The 25,890-nt window shown below is 39.9% G+C and overlaps 1 protein-coding gene across 1 annotated transcript in view; it reads left to right on the top strand.

The window, feature by feature from the left end:
- MEGF11 (multiple EGF like domains 11) overlaps nt 1-25,890 on the top strand; it is a 4,956,374-nt gene that overhangs the window by 4,766,047 nt on the left and 164,437 nt on the right. The window contains 1 exon segment of the mRNA XM_044077861.1: nt 1,648-1,884. Within this exon segment, the coding sequence (XP_043933796.1) occupies nt 1,648-1,884 (237 nt within the window).

Genomic DNA, 25,890 nt, shown 5'->3' with positions numbered 1-25,890 from the left:
TCTTTCCATCAAAAATATCAATCTGTCTTCACAGTTCTTTGTAACTTTGCTGGATTGGGAACTTTGTTGCTGTAATACAGATGGCAAACACTATGTAACAAAACCTTAACTAGTATGAAATGTTGCCCGTTGTTGTTTAAAACACTATCCATCAGCTGAATACTGGGAATGAGGCACATTGATCAGCACCACTGTCAGCAGTTGTAGTAGGCTGGTGATCCTGCCTGAAGTCAGAGGAATCCATCAGGAAGGGAAAGTTAACTCTCCTTTCTCAGGAGTGGATGTGAGCTGGGCACTGCAAGTGATCACTTCCCAGTGAAGACTTGATCTAAAACCCCTACTAGCCTGTCCATGAATGGAGTATGAACAGTAATTTAAGATCTGCACACAATGCAGCCTGGCTCAGTACACATTGGCACAACATGCTTTTTCATGGGAGGTAAGGTTTAAGCAGATGCTAAGGATTCAATGTGAAAGCCTGCTCAAATTTTTCCCCATACTGATAATCCAGGCTCCTTTCTTTCCTGGAAAGACAGGGCCTACCTGATGAACAGAAACATCAGAGTGACATCTAACATTGTAGGCAAATGAATGACTCGTTAAAGGAAGTAGTAATAAAACTCAGACATGGAAGAAGAAAAAAATATTGGCCATCATGTCAGTCTCTTTTTTTTTTTTCCTTTTCTTTCATGCCTTTTTAAATGTTCTCTGTGGCCCTCATTAAACAAATTCTAATGAAATGTTTATTTTAATGGGTACTAAACACAAACTTGAAAAATAGAATGACAGTATCAGTAAATTGTTCAACTTTTTAAGCCTGATACATTATTAGTCAACTTTTGAAAATATGGCTACGAGTGATCAGTTTTATGTTGAAATATTTTATCAGTTTACGATATATTATATTAATAAACTGCAGTAAAATAATTTGACATACACTAACCCTTTAGTCTCTTAAAGCCTGTTTGCCCAAACATCAATATTAAAATTTGGCAAATTGTAGCTAATAAGGTTAAATGGGATGTGGAGAGCACTGCACCTCTCATAGGGTATGTTGGGATGATTTTGTCCAGCCTATTTATGTGACATGTTTGATTTGTGTACATGTCTTTGACTTTTTATGTCTATGTCATGTGGATTGTGTGCTCCGCCTGTTGGTCTTCAGATAGTAGGAGTATATTCATAATGTACATTAGCCCAGAATTAGTGAGACAGATGTCATACATTTTACAGGTAAGTCTCAGAGTGCTGACAAAGCAAAGTGTTTACATTCTCTAATATCCATCAGAACAGACTGTATAAAGCAGTGGAACATGCAGAGGGTAACCACCACCACCACAACTACCACTAGATAGGTAGATAACGTGGAGCCTCTTTTTTTTGGGGGGGGGGGGGGACAGTATAGCATTTTTTAAAAGCAACACTTTTCAGCTTATATATTCAAACAGTTGTGAACCAGATTATTTTAGTTCAGTCATACTGGAGAGACACCATCTTTATTTCATTTAGACTGGAAATTCATTGTAGTGTTTTTTCTAACTGGAATACTGGAATGTTAAGGCACTATAGATCTCTATTACTAGAAGCCTAAGTATGATCACTATAATGCAAAATAACAATGTTATTATCATTTACTTTTGCTTACAGCTGCTCTTATAATGGAGGAGTTGAACCCTTTCACTAAAATGAACCCTGACCTTGCAGAAGAGACTCACTCCATTGGTGCAGTTATTGGAATTCTTCTCCTCCTCCTCCTCATTATTGTGGTCCTGCTCGTCTTATTTGTGTGGTATCGGCAGAAGCAGAAGCAAAAGGGCCATAACATGCCAAGCGTGTCCTACACCCCAGCTGTGCGAATTACAAACACTGACTATTCACTTTCAGGTAAGAGGGCTTGCAGCTGCTGTTTCATATCTAAATATCCAAGATTCTGACATGGCATTTAGCTCTTTTTTAATCATAGATTATTTCTGAATTGTTGCATTTCATTTACATTTTACCCAAATAAGCACATGTTGCATTAACATACTTCATTTTCATTAGGTGAGAAACTGCAATAGATACACCACAATTGTAATAATCTTGAAGCCACAAAATATAATAATATTGATTTGTGCTGCAGGTTTGTTAGGTTTTATTTTGAAATGTTTATTTCTAAATGCATAAATTCTGCTGGCTACTGTATACTAAAATTGCATTTGTTAAGATTGTAAACCTTAATTTGAAATCACAAAAGTATTTACTGATAAACAGTATAATCTCACAGTTGCATCAAATGCAGTAATGCATACCACAGGATGTTTTATTCTTTATTGTATTTTGAAGAATTTGTAATATCTGGTGTTCTTTACCAAACATGTTCTTGCCTGTCAAGTTAAGTAAAATGGGAAAATAAAAGAGCACATTTCAATACATATATGACAAAAACATAGTACTGCTCAGTATGTAATTAGATTACAAAGAACAGGTCTCACCAGCAACATTAACTTGATGATGGATTCCTTGGCGAAGGAATGAATGGGTCTGCCTAAGGCACCAACAGAAGAAGCAAATGGGTGATCCAGGTGCAGGGAGGGGAGCCCAAAGTAATTACGTGGGGGACAAAAAAAGAAAACAGTTGTAAATAGTATAAGTGTAATGATGGACATCTTCATAACCCTGCCATACATGTTTTAAAATCCCTGTATGCACTGTTAAGTTATGACTACAGCAATAACTAATGATGATCATCTGGGGAGTGTTATTTAGCATATCTGACAAGTACGCTATCCTGCTGGCAGATATCAGCATTCAGTAAAAATGTCTAATCTGGAAGAACAATTGCTTTTTACTGATACTCTTAACCCTCAGACAATGTATCCCCAAAGGTATATAAGTTACGATGGTACCGCCTTCTGGGTACTTTAATGCAGTCTAATATTCCTGTACATCTCCAGTACTTAAGCTGATAACAGTTAATCTATTGCTTGTTTATGTAACAGTTTCCATAAAATTAAAATTTTCTGCTTATTTATTCCATTTCTGTTGTCTGTCCTATTGTACCTTACCGCAATACATAAGTCTTCTGTCTTTGGTGTCTCTTTCACTTGACAATTAGTTTGTGCTGAAGTTGCATGTAACTTCTCAGGACTGATGTTCCCAGCTACTAGTGTTATGAATGATACATTCATTGCTAGAGTTGTACCAAAAGACCGCAACATCAGACTTACCAAAGAGATTGCGTTCCTAGTGTATCCCTTGTGGACTCTGATCCTCAACAGTCTGGTTTTAGATCAAGTTATAGCACTATAGCAGACCCAATTAGAATTGCACATAACCATTTTAGTGGTGACAGATTCATGATTCCTCATCTGCAGCTGAGATGGTGAGCATGGAATCCTGCTTGAATGACCGTGGACCTACTGTGCACCTATTTTGACCATTCTTGACTAATCTGCCTTGTATCTCCCTGTGCGGGCATTTTCAGTACGTAGTCTCTGATATTTCTTTTTTTCTACGGTCCTAGTGGATTGTGAGTTCTGCAGAGCTCATTGCTGACTCCTTCACTGTTTGTCATTTATATACTTTTACTAAATAATATCATATCTATGGATGACATTCAACATTACCTCTCCTTTTCTCAAAATCAGATGTCTGACTACAACCTTTTGAGACTACCTGGACTGTACCATCAATGGCTGCAACACACTCAGCTGCAGTTAAGCCCTAAATATGCTGAGGCTTTGCTGGCGCGTGTTAAATGATCTGGTCCAACCACTTGCACAGTCTTAAGTGTGGTGTAAACAAGCAAATTAAGGTCCACAGCTTAGTTCATATCAGTTCCAAGCTGTTAGTCACCTCTGAGACTATTAATGACCAACTTTCAAAGGTCTCTAGTTGATGCGTTCAAAGCAGCATGGCTGCCATGCTCCAATGCATTACTCACTCTGTCACCAAATTGCTCACTTTCAGCTGCATATTCCATTTCTTCTATCATCAGCTGGTAAATGAGATGTTTACTTTTCTTTATAACAGTCACATCAAATATGCTACTTTTACTTTATAAACTAACAAATTGAATTATTATAATTACAGAGCAACCCAGGGAGACAGCCAGCTTCATCATGTACTATAACACTTTCTTATCCTTTCCTTCTAATTGCAACACTCACCTTTTAACAGCTTTTGCTAAGGACAGCAGTCATTAACACCAGAAACAAACTTATAATTCTGCAATTCAAGAGAAATACTTAATGCTCATGTTCATTTTAACACTTGTTTACTTTGATATACACACTCTTCTGAGTCACTTTAAAAGTCCTCTGATCTTCATTCTAAGATAAGCTACACATGTAATCATTTAAATTTTTCCAAGTTATCTCCAATCACCAATAAGGATCAGACTTTAAGTTGTGTTAACGTGTCTAATGTTGGTGAGGGAAGCCCCCCACACCACACAGATGTATCTAAATAACAATTTTCAATGTTTGTTGAAACATTACCCTAGTACTTCATTTCAGTAGAAAGGAAACAGTTAGTATTTCAACCTTCAATTTATTCTTAATCAATTCCAAAACATTATTTACTGACCATCTTCACTTTACTAGTCTTACTGTACTGGTTGTCTGCCTCTGCATCATATAGTCTCTAAAAGCTTGCGCATCTTCATTCTGCATTGATCCTCTAAACATTTTAAATTAAAAAGGATGTTTAGTTACTTCAAACCTCATGGACTTTTGGATACCTCAGTGTTATTCCTTTTAACGACTGTGGTATAGCCTGATGCCTCCAGTTCTTTAGGCTCACATTCAGGCATATGTTGCACTACATCCTACAATTCTGAAAAGATCTTAAATCTGCATGGAAAATCCATTCAAAATACTGACAGATAAACCATCTGAAAATACAATTTTAACAGTTTACTTTCTCACACATCTATCACAATTTGTTCTCTTTGCCATTAATTGAAAGTTCTGTAGTCATTATGAAATCCATTTGCCTATCACCAGTTTTACTAACCTTCACAGGACATAAAACCAAAAATAAGATCTGATCCTCCACCTTGTATACTCTAAATTAACCAGTATATATATTAGATGTTTTATTATACTCTGTCTACTCTGAACAAAAAATGATTGTGCTATCTCAGTTTAAATTCATATGCCATTTCCATCAGTTTACATTAAGTCCTTATGGCCCTACCAGCCTAATTTTCAGGCACCCAATAAAACAAATATTTCTTTGGTGTACCCTCTCTTCAAGTTCCATTTTCTTTGCTTTAGTTCTACTAGATGTTTAACCATTGATGCATGTTTATCTTTTAAATCTTGACTGTCTTTTTGTCAAGTTAATGCCATCCACCATTTCATCTTGTCACACCTTGGCTTCTGCTGTGTAAGTTAAAAGCCTACGGCGTCCAATAGTTTGATGCAGGGTACATTGACCTCTGTTCTCACATGCAAATTCATTTGTTTATCCTCCTCCTCCATCACCTTCAATTTGTCTTCTTTCTACATGTTTTATTCCTTTATCCCTGACTGTTACCACTATATTTTTATCTTCTTTTCTTTTTATCATTTCTGGACTTGAACTTCAGAGCCCCTCATTTTTAATTACTTAAAACTGATACTTTCAAAGATATAGTATTACCCACAATGCATAATCTAATCCCCTCTTTCACCTTACAGGTCTATATTAACTTTCTAAAACTAGCAAGTACTACCCATATCTCCAGCACTTCTATTTTTTATTTCCAAGACTTTTTTTCCTACTTTAAATCTGTTGTCAGTTTTCTTTTCCAGTTACGTACAGTAACTGTACATATATCTGGTTTGTCAATATATATATATATATATATATATATATATATATTTTTTATTTATTTTATTTTACATTTGTTGACCGGGCTAGTCTAGCTGGATATATTTCCATTTTCAGTAGAGGCCCGGGGAGAAAAGCTCCACACAAAATACAATAAAATAACAGGATAATCAAAAACTAATTAATCGATAAAATCAAAAGATAAACCAGAAATATAAATATATATATATATATATATTTATATATATATATATATATATATATATATATATATATATATATTATATATATATATATAAATATATATATATATATATATATATATATATATAGATGAGAGATAGATAAAATAGATGATATAAGATAGATGATTATAGATAAGAGACCTTGGGACCCAGGTGGACAGTAGTCTCTCCTTTGATAATCACATCACCACAGTAGTCAGGAAATCCTTCTATGTGGCACACCTCATCACAAAAGGGTTCTCATCCAGGAAAAAAGAGGTCATTGTTCCCCTCTACTCTGCACTCATTAGACCCATTATAGAGTACAATGCCCCTTTTGGAATGTACCTCACAAGACATCTGCAGCAGCTAGAAAGGCCACAGAAGTACCTCACAAAGAGGATTACTGGCCTAAAACAGATGCCCTACACTGACCATCTCAAAAAACTCCAGCCTTACTCTGTAGCATATCATCTACTCCGAGGAGATCTCTGCCTAACATATAAAGCTATGTTAAACACAGAGCTGTTGGACATGCTACACCTAAAGAAATCCCAATCCCTCCGAGCTACATGCTCTAGGGACCTAAATCTTGTCACCACAATAAACAGGACATGCTGGAGGGATAGATTCCTGTCCCAGAGACTTCCTATACTCTGGAACAAGCTACTCATCTATGTCAAGCAAAGTTCCTCATTAGCACTCTTCAAGAAAAATCTTGATGAGTAGATGGGAAATAGGAAATACACCCTGGGGATCACTTCTGTGGCTCTGCAGGGGCACAGGAAATTAACTTTCTTGGGTGGCGTAAGCCAGGGAATCTTGTTGGCTAGGCTTACTTAGGCCCTTGGGCCGATAGCCTAGTACCTACCTATGAACCTATATATAGAGAGAGAGAGATTATCAGATTGTCTGTGCTTATTCATAAATGTAAATCAATGTTATTTGTATCCTGTACATTATTTTATTACATTCTGATGTAACCCAGGCTGATCCTTAATTGGTCTTTGTTTTTGATTAGTGTTCTACCCAGTTAACCAAATTTAAATACATAAGTAAACTAACAGAATGACATAATTTATTCTTGAAGCTGCTAGAGAACATGCCTTCTTATTAGGCATCATCACTGAAGGCCTCCTACTTTATTTTGGCGCGATTATCAGATATGTTCTATCCCTACCCTCCTTAAATAATTTTTGATGGAGGTCTTGTAAGAAAAGCTGTAAGGAAAAGATATATGCAGTACAAAAAAAGAGTTACACGGTAAGATATAACATTAACAATGATTGAAATGCATGCAGGCAAATATTAGAATTTCAATACATTGAGAAAGAAATTATAAAGCGCATGCTTTTCTGTTTTATGCATACAGAAATTATGAACTGCAGTATATATTTCTCAGATATAAACTATAACTGGGCATTATAAAATAGTCACATTTCTATTGCCTCTATTTTTACTTTTCCTCTTCAGTGACATAAGGAGGCATTAAGTTTATGGCAACAGACAAATTCATCAAGAAGAGGTTTGGTGTCACTGATTTGCTTCGGAGAGCAAAGCGAGGGATAATAAGGTGCATCGAAGTATTCCGTGTTACATGTGACAGTAAAGGGAACTTTTTTCTGTTATAATATTTAAGATATTCTTAGAGCACCACATAGCAAAACACAGGGTTTTAAAAAGTCTGGATTAAAATCACATGATCAGTGACATCATTTAAAAAACAGTGAAGAATTGCTCAGTGGTCTTAAGTTCTTTTGTCCCTTATAGTGCTTAAGACTTCCACAGGGCAGAATATGATAAAATATCAGTATTTATATTATTTATATTTAATCTTACGTAGTGTGCTGCTTAATTTTACTTATTTCAAGTCAAAAGATGTATAATTCAGTTTCAAAAGTTCATGATTGCTAGATTATTTACTAGTATAAGGGTATGTGTGTAGATTAGGTGACTTATGAACTGTTATTGTTTAAGGGTCAGTGGTGTAGATCATAAGACTATAACCATGACTAGCATTTATGAATTTTCTGTATAAGGTAAGATTATAGGTTTCTGTCATCACATTATTTGATGGCAGCAGTATAGGCTTAGAGGCCATCCAGTCATGCACCTCATGACCTAGATTTAGCCATATTGTTTATCAATTCCTGTTAAATTATTCTCTATAGAACCTTGGCAAGACAGCAAAACATGACAATAAGACAATAGCGTATAGCTTCCATTGATATGATACTGTCAAGGAGTGAGCAAATGATGACCTCTTTCCAGAGATTTACTACATCATCATTTATACTTCTGTCAATCAACATTGAAACTGGTACGGGTCAGGTCTTTGCTTCTAGGCTACAAGAGGTTTGGAGCAATGATTTCAGTTACTAGAGATCCACAAGGCTTCATTGGATAGATATGTTCCTTAACTGATGTAATTCTGTTGTATGAAGTTTAAGTTGGGTTTGGGTCCCCAGCTTGTGACAGTATCACGTTGGTAGCCAGCTGTTATCATCTTGGGGTTAGCACTGTAAAACAAGCCACTGAACTTTTTAGCACTGGCTTCATATTGACAGACTGGAAGTAAGTGTTAGGTGTAGTTTTGACTTATAAGGGAGTAAAAATAATTTTAGACTGACCAGAATTATTGAGGTGAGCTATTTGGATTTTTTTACATACAACTTAAGAAAGAAACATTATTTTTACTCTTTCTAAATTGCTGGCAAGTATTTCATATTTCCACACTATGCTATAATATTGAAGTTCTGGGATTTTCTTTATTAATAGTCATTTATATTAAAGCTCTGCTGCTTTAGTGACTGGTTGGGGGCTATGCATTATTCTGAGGTGTTTGATAGGGGTGACGTTATTTATAATGTCAGATGGAGAGATGTTAAACAGTGCACCATATAAGGAGTGTGCATTATCTTTGGGTAACATGTCACTGTCATACATAAGTTGTTTAAATTTGTCTCAAATAAAAGAAATCATGCCTGCAACATGATAAAAGCATATACTCATTAAATATGTTCATGTTGCAGCCTTTATAGGAAATGTGTTAGAAGATCCAATTTAAGATATTCTGTCATCCAAAAGGTAGACCCTCTAATTTCTATTAGTAGAAAAAACTATATAGGATAGAGGCCAAAGGAATGCATGAGTCTGTATCAGTTTGTTAAAATAGGTTAGTACTTTCATAACAAGGTATGTTGAATTCAGGTTTGACATGCTATCGTAGAGTGTCTTGCCTCCAATATTTGCATAGATAGAAGGTGTGTGGGTGTGTGTGTGTGTGTGTTGAATTTTGTGGCAGTTCCAAGATAGGTTTCTTTTTACTAGAGCAGCAATGCTTCTGCTACCTTTGTGAGTGAAGTTGTTTTTAAATATATCAAGATGAGAAAAGCACCACATTCTCTAGCAATATGAGCCTTCAGCCATCATTTAGAGTTCTCAACAATGTCAGGCCTGCAGACCTGAGTTCAGAAGCTGAGGAGGTACACGTTTTACAAATTCTGTCCTCTCATTATTGCTGTAACTAATTTAATGACTGAGACAGATGCCCACAAAAGACTGTTAGGATTTACAAGTATCACAGTCCTGGAGTCATGTGTATGCAACCTCCAAAGCACAGTGGGATATGTGGGCCCCAGTGGAGGTGATACCACTTACTAAACTTTATCTTTTGTTAGGTGGAGTAGTAGTTGCCTTAATGAGTGACAATTCTGGAGGACATTTTATGTTTTATTTTGTTATATTTTGTTAACTGAGTTAGTACTTTTGAGCACAACCTGTTTACACAGGATGTCTGTGGAGAATTACATACAATGTTTAACATAATCAAAAAATAAAAAGATAAATTAATAATTTTAGAAAAAAAGTACAATGGGCAATAGTAGGTATGCCTATGAGGTAAACTGAATAAAGACAAACATGATGACCTGGATGACACAATTTCCCTGCAAGAACATGTGTGATGTAGTGCAACTTGGAAGTCCTGAAGCTTTTGAAGAAAGCAGTGCTTTTAGACATTTGATCCTCACGCATGTAGATGGAAGATGGTTGACTGACAAAAATGGTGTGAGATTGTGTCATTATATGGAATCTTCTTTGGTATTGTATAATAAAGCTTTTGAAAAGAAAATTAACTGATGCTCAGTAAGCCAAAAGAGTATGAGTAATGTGCAATAAAAAGTGTACAACATAAAGACACTCTAACAAGAAATAAGAAGTACAACATAAAGACACTCTAACAAGAAATAAGAAGTACAAGGAGACTAAAGCAGTAGTTACCAGATGAAAGTAGAAGTTTTTAGGTATAACATTGTATGTCATGAGATGTAAATAAAGATGTGCATTAAATAACTATAGAAGAGCGCCAAAGGTTGCGTACGAGAGTGGACACTGACTGTAGACGGTTCCCTATCAGAAGCCTGAAACACTATAAGCCTGAAAATCAAAATCCTGAAAACTATAGACTGAAAGCCCAAAATCCTGAAACTCAAAATCCTGAAAACACAAAATGGACATACTGACGTCCTTGTGGCTTTGCTATTGTTAGCCCTGTGGTGTTGGGTCATGCGTTGGGTTCAGGTAAGTGTGCGGTTGGTTTTATGTTAGGGTTAGGGGCAGTTTAAGTGAGTTAGGGTTAGGGCGCAGGTTAGGCATGTATGCAATAGTGACAAATATTGGGGTTAGGGGCGGTTTAAGTGAGTTAGGGTTAGGGCATGGGTCAGGTGAGTGTGCGATAGTGACGGACCTTAGGGTTAGGGTTAGGGTCAGGGTCAGTTGGTAGATATTAGTGTCTTTATAGTGACATATTAGCATTATTTGTGTTTTCAGGATTTTGAGTTTCAGGATTTTGGGCTTTCAGGATTTTGAACTTTCAGTCTATAGTTTTCAGGATTTTGATTTTCAGGCTTATAGTGTTTCAGGCTTCTGATAGGGAACCCTGTAGACCTATCATGAAATCCATTTATCAGGAGATGAGGCTGACAGAGGGAGACTGGAGGAAATCAGCCTGGTTAAATAAACTTAAAATGAAAACACAAGCAATGAGCATTGTCAGCACCCATACAAACCAAACAATACAGACTAAAGACATCTGCAAGCATCCTAAAGAGAATTGCAGAGTGCAAGCATTTCTTGATGTCTAAAAATGTTTTTAAGATATTTAAATTATTTTATTGTGTATTTTATTTATTTATTTTACATTTGATAACCAGGAAATTCCGACTGGACCAGGTCCATTTTCAGCAGAAGCCCGGGGAGAAAAGCTTCAACATCAAGTTATACAAATACAGTACATCCAGCATAATACACAAAACAGGTTACATAATGTATGCTGAGCATAGTAATATAACAAGAATTAATAAAATCACTCCAGGTAAAAGTAGATATAGAACATGGGTAAAAAGACAATGTCAGTCATACTTTGGTAAGAAAAGAAAATATATCAAGTAAGATTTTACAGTTAAAAGTACCCTTTCAGATGACCAAGCCTACAAGGGATCAGAGCTCCACCATGTGATCAGAGAGGAATTTGGGGAGTTAATAGTAGTATGGGTAGGATTATGTGATACAAGGGCATAACCAGGTACTAAGAAGGTGCAATCTGACGTAGTTTTTGAATATGGATGTGGAGGGGGCAGTGGACACGGATAGGGGAAGAGAGTTCCAGTTTCTGGCAATGGTGTGGGAGTAGAGCACTTTCCCTGCATTATTGTTAGCCTTGGTGATGGAGAGGAGAGATTTTTCACTGGATCTTAGGTACCAGTTTGCAGTATAGATAGTAAGTAGGTTGGGTAATGAGGGTTTTTTTTCAGGATATTTGAGAATATTGTAGGCTGTGCCCAGCTGGTGATAATTAAGTAGCTGTGGTAGCTCAAGCCATTTTAGTTATTTTAGTGCAGCACAGTGATGGGTTCTATAGGTTGAGTTAGTAGCAAACTTGGCTATTTTATTGTAGCATGATTCTAGTTTGTCTAGGTCACATTGTCTGATTTGGGTAAAGATTGGTGCTGCGTATAATAGAGTTGAGAGGAGGTGGCTTTGTGCAAGAGTGACTCTTGCTTTTGTGAGAGAAAGGACTTATGCCTGTATAGGGAACCTAGTTTTTTGTGTACTAGTTTTATGGTATGCGAGATGTGAACATCAAAGTGGAGATTATTGTCTATTTCAATGCCCAGAAGTTTGGTGTGGTTAGAAGGGGAGATGGTGGTGCCGTCCTTAGATGTTATGGTAAAGAAGAGGGTTTTTTATCTATTAGGGGTAAATAGTAGCAGTTTTGTCTTTTTGGGATGTAGAATTAGTTGTATACCTGATATCTATTTTTCTACTGAGATAAAGGTATCTTGAGTGAGTATATGTAGGGTGGTGGGAGATGAGACGGAGCAGATCAGAGTTGAATCATCCGCATATTGTATGAGTGTGGCATGTTGTGTAGAGCATTTGAGGTTATTTGTGAAAATAAAGAACAATAGAGGGCCCAGTATAGAGCCCTGTGGGACTCCTATGGTGGTTGGAAGTTGTGTAGACAGAGTTCCTTTCCACTGGACTGATTGTTGCCTGTCAGACAAGTAGCTTCTGAACCAGGCTATAGTAGAGGAGGTGAAGGATAATGATGTTAGCGAGTCTAGTAGAATGGTGTGGGAGACCATATCAAATGCTTTTGAGAGGTCTAGGAAAATGGCTGATACATATTTGTTATCATTCCTGTGAAGGTTTATATAATTAGTGAAGGATAGAAGGGCTGTGGTAGTGCTCTGATGTGGACGGAAACCGTGTTGTGTGGTAGATAGTAGATTGTGTGTGTTAAGAAATGTCATCACTTGCAAGTGGATGCATTTCTCAAGAATTTTGGATAAGGGGCAAAGGATGGCAATAGGTCAGTAGTTGGAGAATTCATAAGAATTACCTCCGTTATGGAGAGGAATGATGTGAGATACTTTCCAGAGTTTGGGTATGTAGGATTCTAGTATGGAGCGGTTGATAAGGATGGAGACATGATATGATAGGGAGTCACTAGCCATTTTTAGGTATGCAGCAGGTATGTTATCAGCTGCTAGTGTGATTGACTTTAGTTTTAGGAGGTGTTTTATGATAGTTGAGGTGGGCACTGGTGATAGGCTGAAAGAGGGGGTGGTGTAGGATAGGTTAGGTTGTGACTGAGTTAGACTATTTTTGGTTATTTGACTGGACAGGGCTAAGATGGATTTAGTAAAATGGTTATTAAATTGAGAAGCTATGTCTAGGGTATTCTTAGTAGAGATGGGTGCTGGGGTTGTGGTTTTGCCTGGCTTTAGTAGGGAGATAATGGCATGCCAGAATTTTTGTGGACTATTTGAATATTTCCTTTGGGCGCTAAGAAAATAGTTTTGTTTGTTTATTTTGGATTCAGCCTTGACCTTGTTTCTAAGCTGTTGATAGTATTGTCTGGAGCTAGGGGTTTTGTCAGTTTTCCAGATTTTCCAGGCTTTATCTCTAGCTTTTAGTAAGGCTCTGGTGTCCCTATTTAGCCAGGGTGTGTAGTTGGCTTTAACTCTGATCTTTCTGCTGGGAGCTAGACTGTTAAGGATGTTAGAGAAGGTAGTATTGAAGTAGTCTACTGCCTGGTCTAACCCAAGTGTCCGTAGTGGTTCCCAGTTGCAGTGGCTTAGGACAGTGTTTAGGTATCATGGGATAAGGTTACGGTCATCTCATACAAATTTGTAGACTACTGGTTTGGGGTGATTGGAGTGTTTCTGGAGTAGGAAGGTGGGGAGATGATCACTTAAGTCATCTGAGAGACAGCTTACTGTATAGTTTTGTTTGGGAATAGTTGGTTAGTGTCCAGTCCAGTATGGATTCTCTCTGTTTTCTCATCTATTCTAGTTGGTTCTTTAATTAGTTGAGAGAACCCATATAGATTGATATGAGTAGAGGGGCTGCTGGAGTTACAGGCTGCCCAGTCAGTGTTAAGGTCTCCTAGTAGGATTGTTTCCTGAGGTAGATTGTCCTTTGTCCAGTGTAGGATGTCTTCTATTATGAGTGAGTTGTTGCCTGGAGGTATGTAGCAGCATATTATATTGATCTTCTTGGTGTTTCTTATGGATAGGACAGAAAATAGAACTTCAGCATTTTGAAAAGTGGGTGGTGTGGTGTACAGGAGCTGGAGGTTAAGGGTGTCTTTAAAGAGAATGGCTACTCCTCCTCCTTTCCTGTTTGTTCTATCAGATCTAAGTGTATTATACCCTGGGGGAAGAAAGTCTTCATCTTGGATACTGGGTTTAAGCCAGGTTTCTGTAATGGCGAGTATATCAGGGTTGTAGTGGGCTATGAGTTCATGTAGGTCTGTTAGCTTGTTGGTAATACTTCTTACGTTGAGATTTAGGATTAGCAGGTCAGATGTTTGTCTAGCTGAGAGGGGACCTGGATTTGGGTGAATGTCACCAGAGGTTAGCAGAGTTTGTAGAAGTGTCAGTATGTGTTTTTTAATATTAATTGTTTGTGAGCTTGGTCTATGAGAGTTTTTCTTAGTGTGGTGAGATGGTGTAATTTTTGTTAGTGAGTAATATGTAGTTCTAAGATTTATGATTGTAGGGCAGATGTAGAAGTCTTAGTGGGTTTGAGAGGGTGGGCTAGTGTGGGTAGTGTGATAGTAGATGTTCATCGTGTTACCCTGCTGCAGTCATCACACTTGGGTTATCCTGTCGTCAGGCGGTCCCGCAGTCGGCCTGAATTCCAAAGTCTTGGTCCGGCGTCGGTTGCTGTCACTTCTTCCCTGACATCAGTGTGCCAGGGGTATATAAGAGGCATCCGATGCCATTTTCTTCAGTCTTTCTTTCCGCGCGGTGCCCGAAGCAGAAGCAGTTCGCAAGTGCCGATCGGCCGACACCTGAGATTTTCAAATCGAGTTTCAGTCCGAAGTCTTCAAAGCTAAGTACCCCATTGGGGAACCTTTTCTTGCCTCAGTCCAATGTCAGAAAAAGTTAACAATTGCATTTCTTGTGGGAAGCAAATACCTCATATGGACTTTCATTCTTATTATATACCTTGCCTAGGCCCAGATCACGACGTCACTGGTTGTCGGTTTTGTGCTAGGTTCAATAAGCGAACTATAAAGCGAGGCTTTGATTTCGCACGGCACTACTTCAGTAGGAAATTTAATTACACTATGTTGTCGGAGCAACCGACTACCGGCGTGCATAAAAAACTGCAAAGATAAAGACAGGCAGCCTAGATCCAAGCCAGACTCTGAGGCCTCGGCTGGGCTGGTCGCCGGTTCTCCGGTTTTCAGTGAGGCGCCTACGCAGCCCCTGGCTACTGCAGAATTGGAACCCCAGACCGCTTCGGATTCTCTAGCAGAGAGTTCTAGGCCAACGCAGCCATTTTCTTTAGGTCCTACCGACGACATTGCAGAAGGAGAAGCCGGTGCTGTAGAAACACCTTCGGTTTCAGAAGGTGTCTTCAGACTGACTACTCTCACCATAAAATCTTATGCTAAGCTTAAGACTCCTCTAAAACCAAAAAAGACTGCTCTTCAGTCTCCAGTTCAAGGCCTCATGCCTAAGAAACAGATGCTTAAAATGGCTGAAGATTTGATTTCTTTAATCAGGGATTCCCAACCCCCCCCCCCCCAACAAAAGGCCTAGACAAGAGCAGGATTATGCCTCTGATCAAGTGTCTATTTCCTCAGGCTCCTCTGAGGAACAGGATTACTCCTTTCCCCCTTATGAAGATTCTGATGTTGAAGATTCCATTCCCTCTGCTTCTCCCCCTGAAGACTATTCCTTTGGGGAAACCTTACATACCATGAGGGAACATTTCCACTGGGAAGATCAGGACTATTCCGACCCATAGAAAAGGCTCCGAGAGTTTCTTTTACTCCCCCAGCACAGACCACTTGCTATCCCCCAGTTTTAGACATTGTGGATGATGTTTACTTAGAATCCAGTCTAAATCCAGATTCTCTGCCTCCTGCTCCAGCCAAACCAGATAGATACTATACAGTGTCTGACTCACAAAAATTCCTTTACAAAAGCCCTGTTGCTGATCCAGAGACAATCTCCCAGGGTCCCAAAGGGGCTAAGGCTTCTATGGCTAAAAATCCTGTACCCTCTGAAAGGGACTCCAGAGCACTAGATAGGTGGGGGAAGAAGGTTTACACCTCAGCTACTCTAGCTATGAGAGCACTAAATTGTCAATTTCACATGCTTAAATTCCAGCAATTCCTAATGTCTCAAAACAAAAGATGAGCACACACCCTCAACAGTCTGAATTCAAGGAAATGCAGGATCTGTTGCCTGCAGCTGAACAGGTGGGCAAACATACTTAACAATGCGGATTTGATTCCTTGGAAGCTTCCTGTAGAGCAGCTGTTACTGGGTCTGTTATATGTAAGCATGCTTGGTTAAAGGAACAAACTCTGCCTGATCATGTTAAAGCAAAGTTACTAGATGCACCCTTACAGCAGGATGTCTTATTTGAGGTTAAAGCAGAAGAGGGTTTAAAGAAAATGGAGGATAAGACAAAATCTATGCAGACGGTCAAAGATTTCTTACAGGTACAGCCCCCACGCTTCAGCAGAAATTGGCCAACAAAAAATTGGTCCTTTCCACCTTCTGACAGACCACAGAGGGGTAAATACAGGTGCCCAAGGGGCAGAGAACAAGCACAAATCCCTTACAAACCTCGCCAATGGGGCACTGCAACACAGAAGGGAGGAGAAGACAGGTCCCAAACTACTAGAAGGCAAACACAATGACTTACACCTCAAACTGCCAAGCAAAACTCTCTTGGCAGCTCCCTTGGGAGGAAAATTAGCACTTTTTCCAGACAACTGGCGCATCGTCACAAAGGACAAATGGGTCCTAGACATTATCTCACAAGGATACAGATTCCATTTCCACACCTTGCCAAGGATAAAAGGAATACCAAACCTGCCACAAAATCAATGGACAAAGGCACAAAAAGAAATTACAGCTCTCATGGACATGAGAACCATTCAACTGGTACCTACACAGGAACAAGGCCAAGGATTTTACTCAAGGCTCTTTCTAGTCCCCAGAAAGTACAATGCTTGGAGACCCATTCTGGACCTTTCAATTCGAAACACCTTCTTGCAAGTACACAAATTCAAGATGCTAACACTACAGCAGCTTCTTCCCATGTTGGGCAAGAAAGCTTGGCTAGTAACATTGGACCTCAAGGAGGCATACCTGCATGTTCCTATCAGACAAAATTGCAGAAGATACCTCCGTTTCATTGCAGGTTCAACCCATTACCAATTTTCTGCACTGCCCTTTGGCTTATCTACTGCACCCAGGGTCTTCACAAAATGCCTGGCACCAGTAATTGCATACTGCAGACAAAGAGGAATTCAAATATACCCATACCTGGACGACTGCCTCATCCAAGCAGAAAGCAAGGACATTCTCTTACAACATCTGGCTTTTGTAAAACACCTTCTAAGTTGCCTAGGGTACACAGTAAATGAAAAGAAATCAAAACTAGTGCCCTCACAAAATATGATATTCCTGGGTGCCAGCTTGAATACAACAGCCCAGATGGCTTATCTGACGCCAGACAAACAACTACAACTAACTCAATACTTCAAAACAATGGCAACAAAGACCCATCTCCCTGCAAGAAAAATTCTGCAGGCCTTGGGCTTCATGGCATCTTGCATACTACTAATACCATTTGCAAAACTGCATATGAGGAAATTGCAATGGTACTTAAAAGCGTATGGACTCAACACAGCCACAGCTTGGAAACAATGATACCTCTCATTCCCTGCCTTCGACAGGAGTTTCTATGGTGGTCACAGGCATGTCACCTCAACAAGGGTCAGCCTTTCACCTTACCCCCTGCCAGGCAAACTATGACAACAGATGCATCTGACTATGCCTGGGGGGAACACCTGGCAGGACGGTGCGTTCAAGGTATATGGACTGCAGATCAAAGGAATCTGCACATCAATCAAAAAGAAATGCTAGCTGTACAGAATGCCCTGACAGCCTTCAAGGACCTCTTACATCCAGGACAGCTTACAATAAGGACAGAAAACACCACAGTAATGTGGTACATAAACAAACAAGGGGGTACACACTCCTACCCTCTATGCAGGCAAGCAATGACCTTGTGGAACACAGCACTGGCTTACCAAGTTCAATTACAAGTTCAATTCCTGCCAGGAAAAAAGAACACATTGGCAGACGACCTAAGCAGAAACATCATGGATCCCCACGAGTGGAAACTGGATCCACAAGTATTTGCAATGATAACTCAAACATGGGGGCGCCCAGACATAGACCTGTTTGCCAGCCCCCAAAACTATCAGCTAACAAAATTTTGCACAAGGACATTTCACCATCAAGCTTGGAAAGTGGACGCACTCTCATTCAGTTGGAAAATGCTGACAGTATATGCCTTCCCTCCATTGACCCTTCTCACAAAGGTGCTGCTGAAAGTCAGGATGGAGAGACCCCGAATGATACTCATTGCCCCAGACTGGCCATGCCAGCACTGGTACCCACTATTAAGGAATATGGCCCAGGGCTCACTATGGATTTTACCACAAATTACTCATCTGCTCACACAGCAAGACAGTCAGATCCTACACAGCCAGCTCAAAACCTTAAATTTGGCTGCATGGCAAATCACCTAAGCAACCAGCCAGCTCCTCTTTCACAAGCTGTTATGGAGGTTATTCTGGAAGCCAGGAGGCCCAGCACCAGGAAAGCCTACTCAGACAAATGGAAAAGGTTTTGCGCCTGGAACCAAGCTAAAGGCCAAAATACCCTTCAGCCGGACATACCTCAGATTCTACAATATTTAACTGAGATGTTACACAAAGGGCTTTCTTCTTCATCTATTAAAATCCACGCCTCAGCTATTTCAGCTCACTACAACACGGATCCTCCCTTATTTTCACATCCACTTCTAAGGCAGTTTCTCAGAGGGGCCAAAAACATTAGGCCTCCGAGGAGAGCACCAACACCAACTTGGGACCTCAATTTTGTTCTGGAAAAACTTACACTACCCCCTTTTGAACCAGCTTTCTCAGTTGAGTTAAAGTTTATATCATGGAAGACTGCCCTTCTGCTAGCAATTACTTCAGCCAGAAGAGTCTCAGAGCTTCAGGCACTAATGGCAGTAGAGCCTTTCCTCATTTTTCATCAAGACAGTTTCTCTACGAACTAACCCCTCTTTTATGCCTAAGGTGGTATCCAGTGTGGCTCTAAATCAAACCATTCATTTACCCACCTTCTTTCCAAATCCACAGAACAAATGAGAAAGACTCCTGCATTCCTTGGACATTCACAGGCAGCTACATTACTACTTGGATAAAACTAAGTTTTTCAGAAAATCTGACCAGCTTTTTGTATCCTATGCTACAGCATCACAAGGAAAGGCTATCTCAAAACAGACCATTTCCAAATGGATAGGACATTGCATACGTTTTTGCTACACCCACCATGGAAAACCAGTTCCTGCTAGCATAAGGCCCCACTCTACCAGGGCAGCAGCTACATCTACAGCCTTCTTCAAGGGGGTCCCAACCAAGGATATTCTGGAAGCTGCAACTTGGAGTTCAGTACACACCTTCACCAAACACTATCACTTACCACTTTACTCTAAGACTAGAGCTGGCTTTGCCACTGCAGTTTTGCAGGGCCTTCTAGCCTCCTCTAACCCTGTTTGACTCCACCTTCCATCCTTAGCTTTGGGATTCTACCAAAGTGTGATGACTGCAGCAGGGTAATACGATGAACATAGTACAGTTTTGTACCTACCATAAATGTAGATGTTCGAGTGTATACCCTGCTGCAGTCCAGGTTACCCTCCCTCCATCCCCTCTGACCTAACTAAAACCTTTCAATACCTTAAAATCTGATACAACCTTTGTTGTGTATTTGCTTATAGCTGGAGGGATGTTTTGTTTGTGATAAACTTTTATTATTGGTACTATCTACTGACCACCTTTTGGGGGGGCACCTGACATCTGGGGCAAGAAAAACTGAAGAAAATGGCGTTGGATGCCTCTTATATACCCCTGGTGCACTGACGTCAGGGAAGAAGCAACAGCAACCGACGCCGGACCAAGACTTTGGAATTCAGGCTGACTGTGGGACCGCCTGACGACAGGATAACCCAAGTGTGATGACTGCAGCAGGGTATACACTCGAACATCTACATTTATGGTAGGTACAAAACTGTATTTTGTGCAGCGGTAGGTCTGTTTGTAAGGAAGTTAGGAAGTTTAGCTATAGTAGAGCTAGTGATAGGGATGTGAGTGTGGGTAACATGATACTACTTTGAGGGAGAAGTACAACTAGGATTCCTGTTGGTTGTGTGTGAGGGTAGAGTTGTGTTGTCTGGGAATGTGTGTTGGGAGTGGGATCAGTGTGGGATGTAATTGGATTAGGGGGTGGGGGAGGTAGGATGAGTGGATTGGGCTAGTTGTTAGGGAGTTAGGGGTTGGACTACTGGTCAGGTGATTAGGGGTTAGAATAAAAGTAGAAGTAGTGAGGGCGGGTGGGAATAGAGGGCAGGGAGGGGAGCGGAGCAAGCCTGAGCACAGCGAAGGTGAGCGAAGCGGGCTAGCACTGATTCTGTTTCTTTAGGCTTTGGTAAGTATGTAGTGTTAGCTTAAATTGTAATATGTTAAACTGAAATTTTAACTGTAATTTAAACTGTATGTTTGCACTAAGTTATAGACATTCTTAAAAGGATATATAATTAAAGCTGGGGTTAGTTACAGATGAAACAGGAGAGAAAATGAAATGCTATTTTATAGATTTGAGTATTTCTCAAAAGAAAATTGACTTTAGTTGGGGGGGGCACTAACTGGAGAGCAATATACAGCTGTTTAGTCCTGGTGATGTCCTCATCAGTACAGAGGATTGACTAAGGAACTATACAGCAGAAATGTACTAATACACTCACTAACATTTGTTTAAGTTAATGCAGGTAAGGTATTTTACTGTCTAGACACTTGGAAGTTAAGCACCTACATTAGTATTTAGTCTCTTTAGTTGCAGGACAAGTGTCTCTGGGTGCCCAGTGTTCAAGAGAAAAAAATGAAATTTCCACTGCTTGATATGGGTGGCAGAGACCTGCTTGACCTGAAGGATGGTTTGGATTACTGAAAGAAAAATAAAAGAAAAATGTAAGATAGCATTAGGTTAAGGCAGCACATACTGTGTGACCAGTCAATTTTGATTTTTGTTTAGCAATAGTCAATAACAAAAACATCAGGCAATGGTTATCCCTGCTTCAGCACCTGATAACATAAAATCTTTTCTTATGGCAACATACAAAAATAAAATGTAAATATATAAAGCAGTCCTCTACTAAATTAAGCAAGATACACTTTCAATATATTTAAAAACTAGTCAATGCAGTTAGACAGAGCAGTGAAATGCAACATGTGAAATAGCCCTTCTGGCTCTATAACAGGGTTGCCAGACGTCCCTATTTGGGCGGGACTGTCCCGAGATCAGTAGCCTGATCCCGAGTCCCGCCCTGCTGGTTTAAATCCCGGCCAGCCTCCACTTTGTTTTTTTTTTTTTTTGATTGACCCGTATACCTGGCATACGGGCCAATCAAAAATTGCTAAACACGGAGTTTGTGTTCCGCATTAAAACACGAAGCTCCGATTTTTGATTGGCCCATATGCCGCATACGGCCAATCAAAGCGCCAAACACGGAGCTTCTCGTGTTTAATGCGAACTGCAATGCATTAAACACGAGAAGCTCAGTGTTTATTGCAGGCAGAGTGAGTTTTCTTTTGAACTTTGTACCTCCATGTTCATTATTAGTATTTATGTGGACCGTCACCCAGATCATATCTTTCATTGTACATGCTGTAGGCAAGCACTTTGCTTTAATACTTAGTTTGCACTGTGCCTCTGATTATTTCTATTGATTTTTTATCCCAGTATTACTATTTTTGAATCTCATAACACACTGGTAATTCTGGGAATTTTTACAAGACTGTACTTCTTCCCTTTCCTGGAAGCACTGCACTTTGGAACATAAGTCACTGGATGGAATGTAAACTATTTAAAACCATTTCTTGCTTTTCTTCTCACCCATATGCAGTACAGCTATAGAGTTTTTTTGACAGACTGATTAGAGAGAACATTTAAGTTAGCAGAGTTTAAAGACAATACTGGCATTATTTATTAAAAAAGTTAACTGGAATTAAGAGAAATTAAGAATTGATTTTATACATGGGCTACATAGTCTGAAATTCAGCTTTGCACATTATTTGGAGTCTGTTTAATTCTTTTCTGTGTTAAAGACCTTTTTTTTTTTTTTTTTGGTCTTCAGTTGGCGCCGAAGACCTTTTTTTTTTTTTTGGTCTTCACTTCGTGAGAAACCTTCTTTTTTTTTTTTGTCCCTACCTGGGTTGCTGGAAATCTGGCAACCCTGCTCTATAACAGTAAACTAGGAAAACAGAACATATCTAGGTGCATATGTGACAGCAGTTCATTAAGCAGAATTATCTAAATGCATCCTGCAGTGTTAAAAATAACAGAAACATATAGTATAAGCTGTTGTACTAAAGAATTATGAATTAAACCACAATTTACAGCATACCTTGAATGCAAAAACTTACAGTAGGATGATTACACACCAAGGGAGACAAACAGCTGCTGTTGGATTTGAGGCAAAAAAAAAAAAAAAAAAAATGGCACCCTGGGTTTAAATTACCTCAGGCTATCCAATACAGAACAAGAGCTGGAGGAGGGAGGGGTAAAGACTACAGGGAAGGAGAAGGCTAGCCAATGGTTAAATGAACTCTGCAGACACTCACTGTGAAGTGCAAAAGGAATAGAAACCACTCATTGAACCTTAAGAAAAGGTATGCTACTTTACACAGTCACTCTACTTTATACTATAAAATCAAGTGTAGGCATTATCCAATTTTACCCTGACATTCTTAAAAGGATATAGAATTAAACTGGAGTTAATTACAGATGAAACAGGAGAGGAAATGAAATGCTATTTTATAGATTTGTGTATTTCTCAAAAGAAAATTGACTTTAGTTGGGGGGGCACTAACTGGAGAGCAATATACAGCTGTTTAGTCCTGGTGTACTCATCAGTACAGAGGTTTGACTAAGGAACTATACAGCAGAAATGTACTAATACATTCACTAACATTTGTTTAAGTTAATGCAGGTAAATATTGGAATAATCTTTAGATCTGACTGTTACATGTAGTTTGTTTTATTTATTTGGAAGAAATAAAATAGGCATCTTGTTATCTGCTTTTGTGAACACTCTAGGGGTATGGAGGAGGTTTTGAGTTGACTCTCTGTTTGTCTTTGCAGTTGAGAAACATCAATATCTGCACTGCAACATGAAAGTTGGTAGGATGATGTAGTAGCTGGGAGGGGTTAGAACAAAGGGTCTATACCCACAATACTATAGGTGAGTCAGCGTATAGAACAAGCTGACTAAGAATAAAATGGCTAGGAGTAATAGTTACAAATGAATGAAGACATTTTTATGTTGTTTGCTTGCTATTTATAGTAAAGAGGAATAAGGTGAGAGCCAAGGGTTGTATAGTAGTTAGCTGGTAGTGGGATTGCTGATTCAGCTGTAATGATAACAGATACATCAGAACTGGCTGGAGAAGGGAAGGAGATAGACCAAGGGCCGGATTCACGAAGGCTTGCACGGAGTCTTAGAGTAGAGTAAGACTCCATGCAGCCAACATGTCCGCCGAGCGATCCAGGAACAGCCGGTAGGGGCGTGCAACTGAGCTCTCCAAACTAGTCCTATACGGACAGGGCTGGGATATGCAAATTCCCTCATTTGCAGGCAAAAGCCATGCAAATTACGGAAACTTGCGATCCAGGAAACCCAAACCTGTCCGAGTAGGAGTAGTGTTATTTGTAGAAATGTACTCAGTTGATAACTGAGTACGGTTCTGCAAATAGCAAAACGGAGCCATGTCAGCTGGGAAAAAAGCATGCATTCACAGGAGGAAGCAAGTCAATGCCCAAAAATACGGCCATTGGCAACAGGAAGTGATGCAAATTAAAAATAAAATAACTTTTTTTTTTATCCCGATCACCGGGGTTTAACCGTAGCGCAGTGCCGCGCAAACAAGCTGCACCCTAAAAAGCAGAAAATTAATAATTAAGATCCACAAATGTGGATTTTATAGCTAAAATGAATTTACAATGCAAGGGAATGGCAGGCTGAAGACAACATGGCCACTGAGTAGAGGTTGCTAAGGGGGAAGCTCAGTCTAAGAGATGTAACTAAGCATTAGTAGGCAATCCTATGCAAATGAGAGTTAGGATAGTGAATCGCAAGTTTACATAGCAAATGAGCACAGTCAGTGGAGTGTAGGAGTAGGATAAGGGGAGTAACAGAGTAGAAGATAGGTGACATCACGAGGGGAGTATGTATGAAAGGAGTGAAGCTCATTGGAGCAGAGTGACATGTGTCAGCTTACATTTACATAATAGTGAAAGAGGTGTGTCAACAGGTAGGCCAGGTAAAGTCAAGAAATCGAAGGTGTATGCCGTGGATAACACCAAAGTTTCTTGCTGAGCATGCTAAACCCGAGTAAGAGAGTGTGCGTGCGTGTAAGCGTGGGTGCGTGCGTGTAGGCTTGAATAAGCATATGTAAGGCTGTGTAAACAGTTGTAAGTGCATTTGCGCCGGTGTCCGCTCGTTTTAAGAAGAATAAGCAAGCTTTAGTCCATGTAAGTATGTGTGCATGCGTGTTAGCTGCTGTGCGTGTGTTTGCACTTGTGTGAGTGGTGCTCCCCCCTGAGGAAACAGTAAGGAAAAAGAAAGCACACCAAATAGTAGAAGTTACCAGGGAGTACTAGCAGAGCTAGCAGGTGAAAACAATCAGAATCAGGCAATTACCCAGGCAGAACACTAGCCCAGCCCAGCACTTAAAACTCTGCAAACAACAGTCCATTATGTTTCTCTCAAGAGACACTGCAACACTGCAGTAAGCTAATAGAAGTGAAAACTGAAAAGGCTTCACTGAGGCAAAAAATGTTAGGGGCTGCCATTGCTGTTATAAGGTGACATATGCAACATGCTAAGGGTGGTGATAATGCAAATGCTGCTGGACAACCCTCAGTGAGGAGACGGAGAAGATTGTACAGGCCCAGGATTACCTACCAGGGGCTACATGAGCTGGAGATGGTGGAGCGCGATAGAGTGGACAGAGACCTCTTGAAGCAAATTGTTGAGCTGTGCAGGCCACGCCTCACACACAGAACCAACAGAGGGGAACCCATCCCAGTGGAAACTAAGGTATGTGTTGGCCTAAGAATATTAGCAACAGGTACCTTCCAGAAACCAACTGGTGATATGATGGGGCTATCACAGGCATCAGCATCCAGGGTACTGCACCAGTTCCTGGATGCCATGTCAGCACATGTCGGTGATCATGTATATTTCCCCAATTCCCGTGAGGTATTGGCCAGCAATATGCGTCTCTTCCAGCAAATAGCGGAATACCCTGAGGTAGTAAGTGCAATAGACTGCATGCACATACGCATCAAAGCACCAGCCGGTGAGCGGGGTAGGGTCTACTTCAACAGCAAGGGCTTCACCTCCATCAACTGCCAGGTCATGTGCGATGCCCAGGGCATAATACTGAATGTGTGTGCTGGCTGCCCTGGAAGCTACCATGATTCCCATATCTGGCATCTGACACAGCTGTTCCAGACATTTGCCAATGGGGACATCCCACATGGTCATCTAGTGGGGGGATGCAGGCTATACACTGGAGCCGTGGCTGATGACACGCATCAGAAATGCACACACACCTTCATAGGTTCATAGGTTCATACTAGGCTATCTGCCCTAGGGCATTTATAAGCCTAGCCCAAAGTTTTGTGGCTTT

This window comes from Protopterus annectens, chromosome 7.part0 (genome assembly GCF_019279795.1).
Source record: "Protopterus annectens isolate FY-2018-M chromosome 7.part0, PAN1.0, whole genome shotgun sequence".
Taxonomy (NCBI): Eukaryota; Metazoa; Chordata; order Ceratodontiformes; family Protopteridae; genus Protopterus; species Protopterus annectens.
Note: the sequence above shows the minus strand (reverse complement) of the source record. Positions and strands in the feature narration are given on the sequence as shown.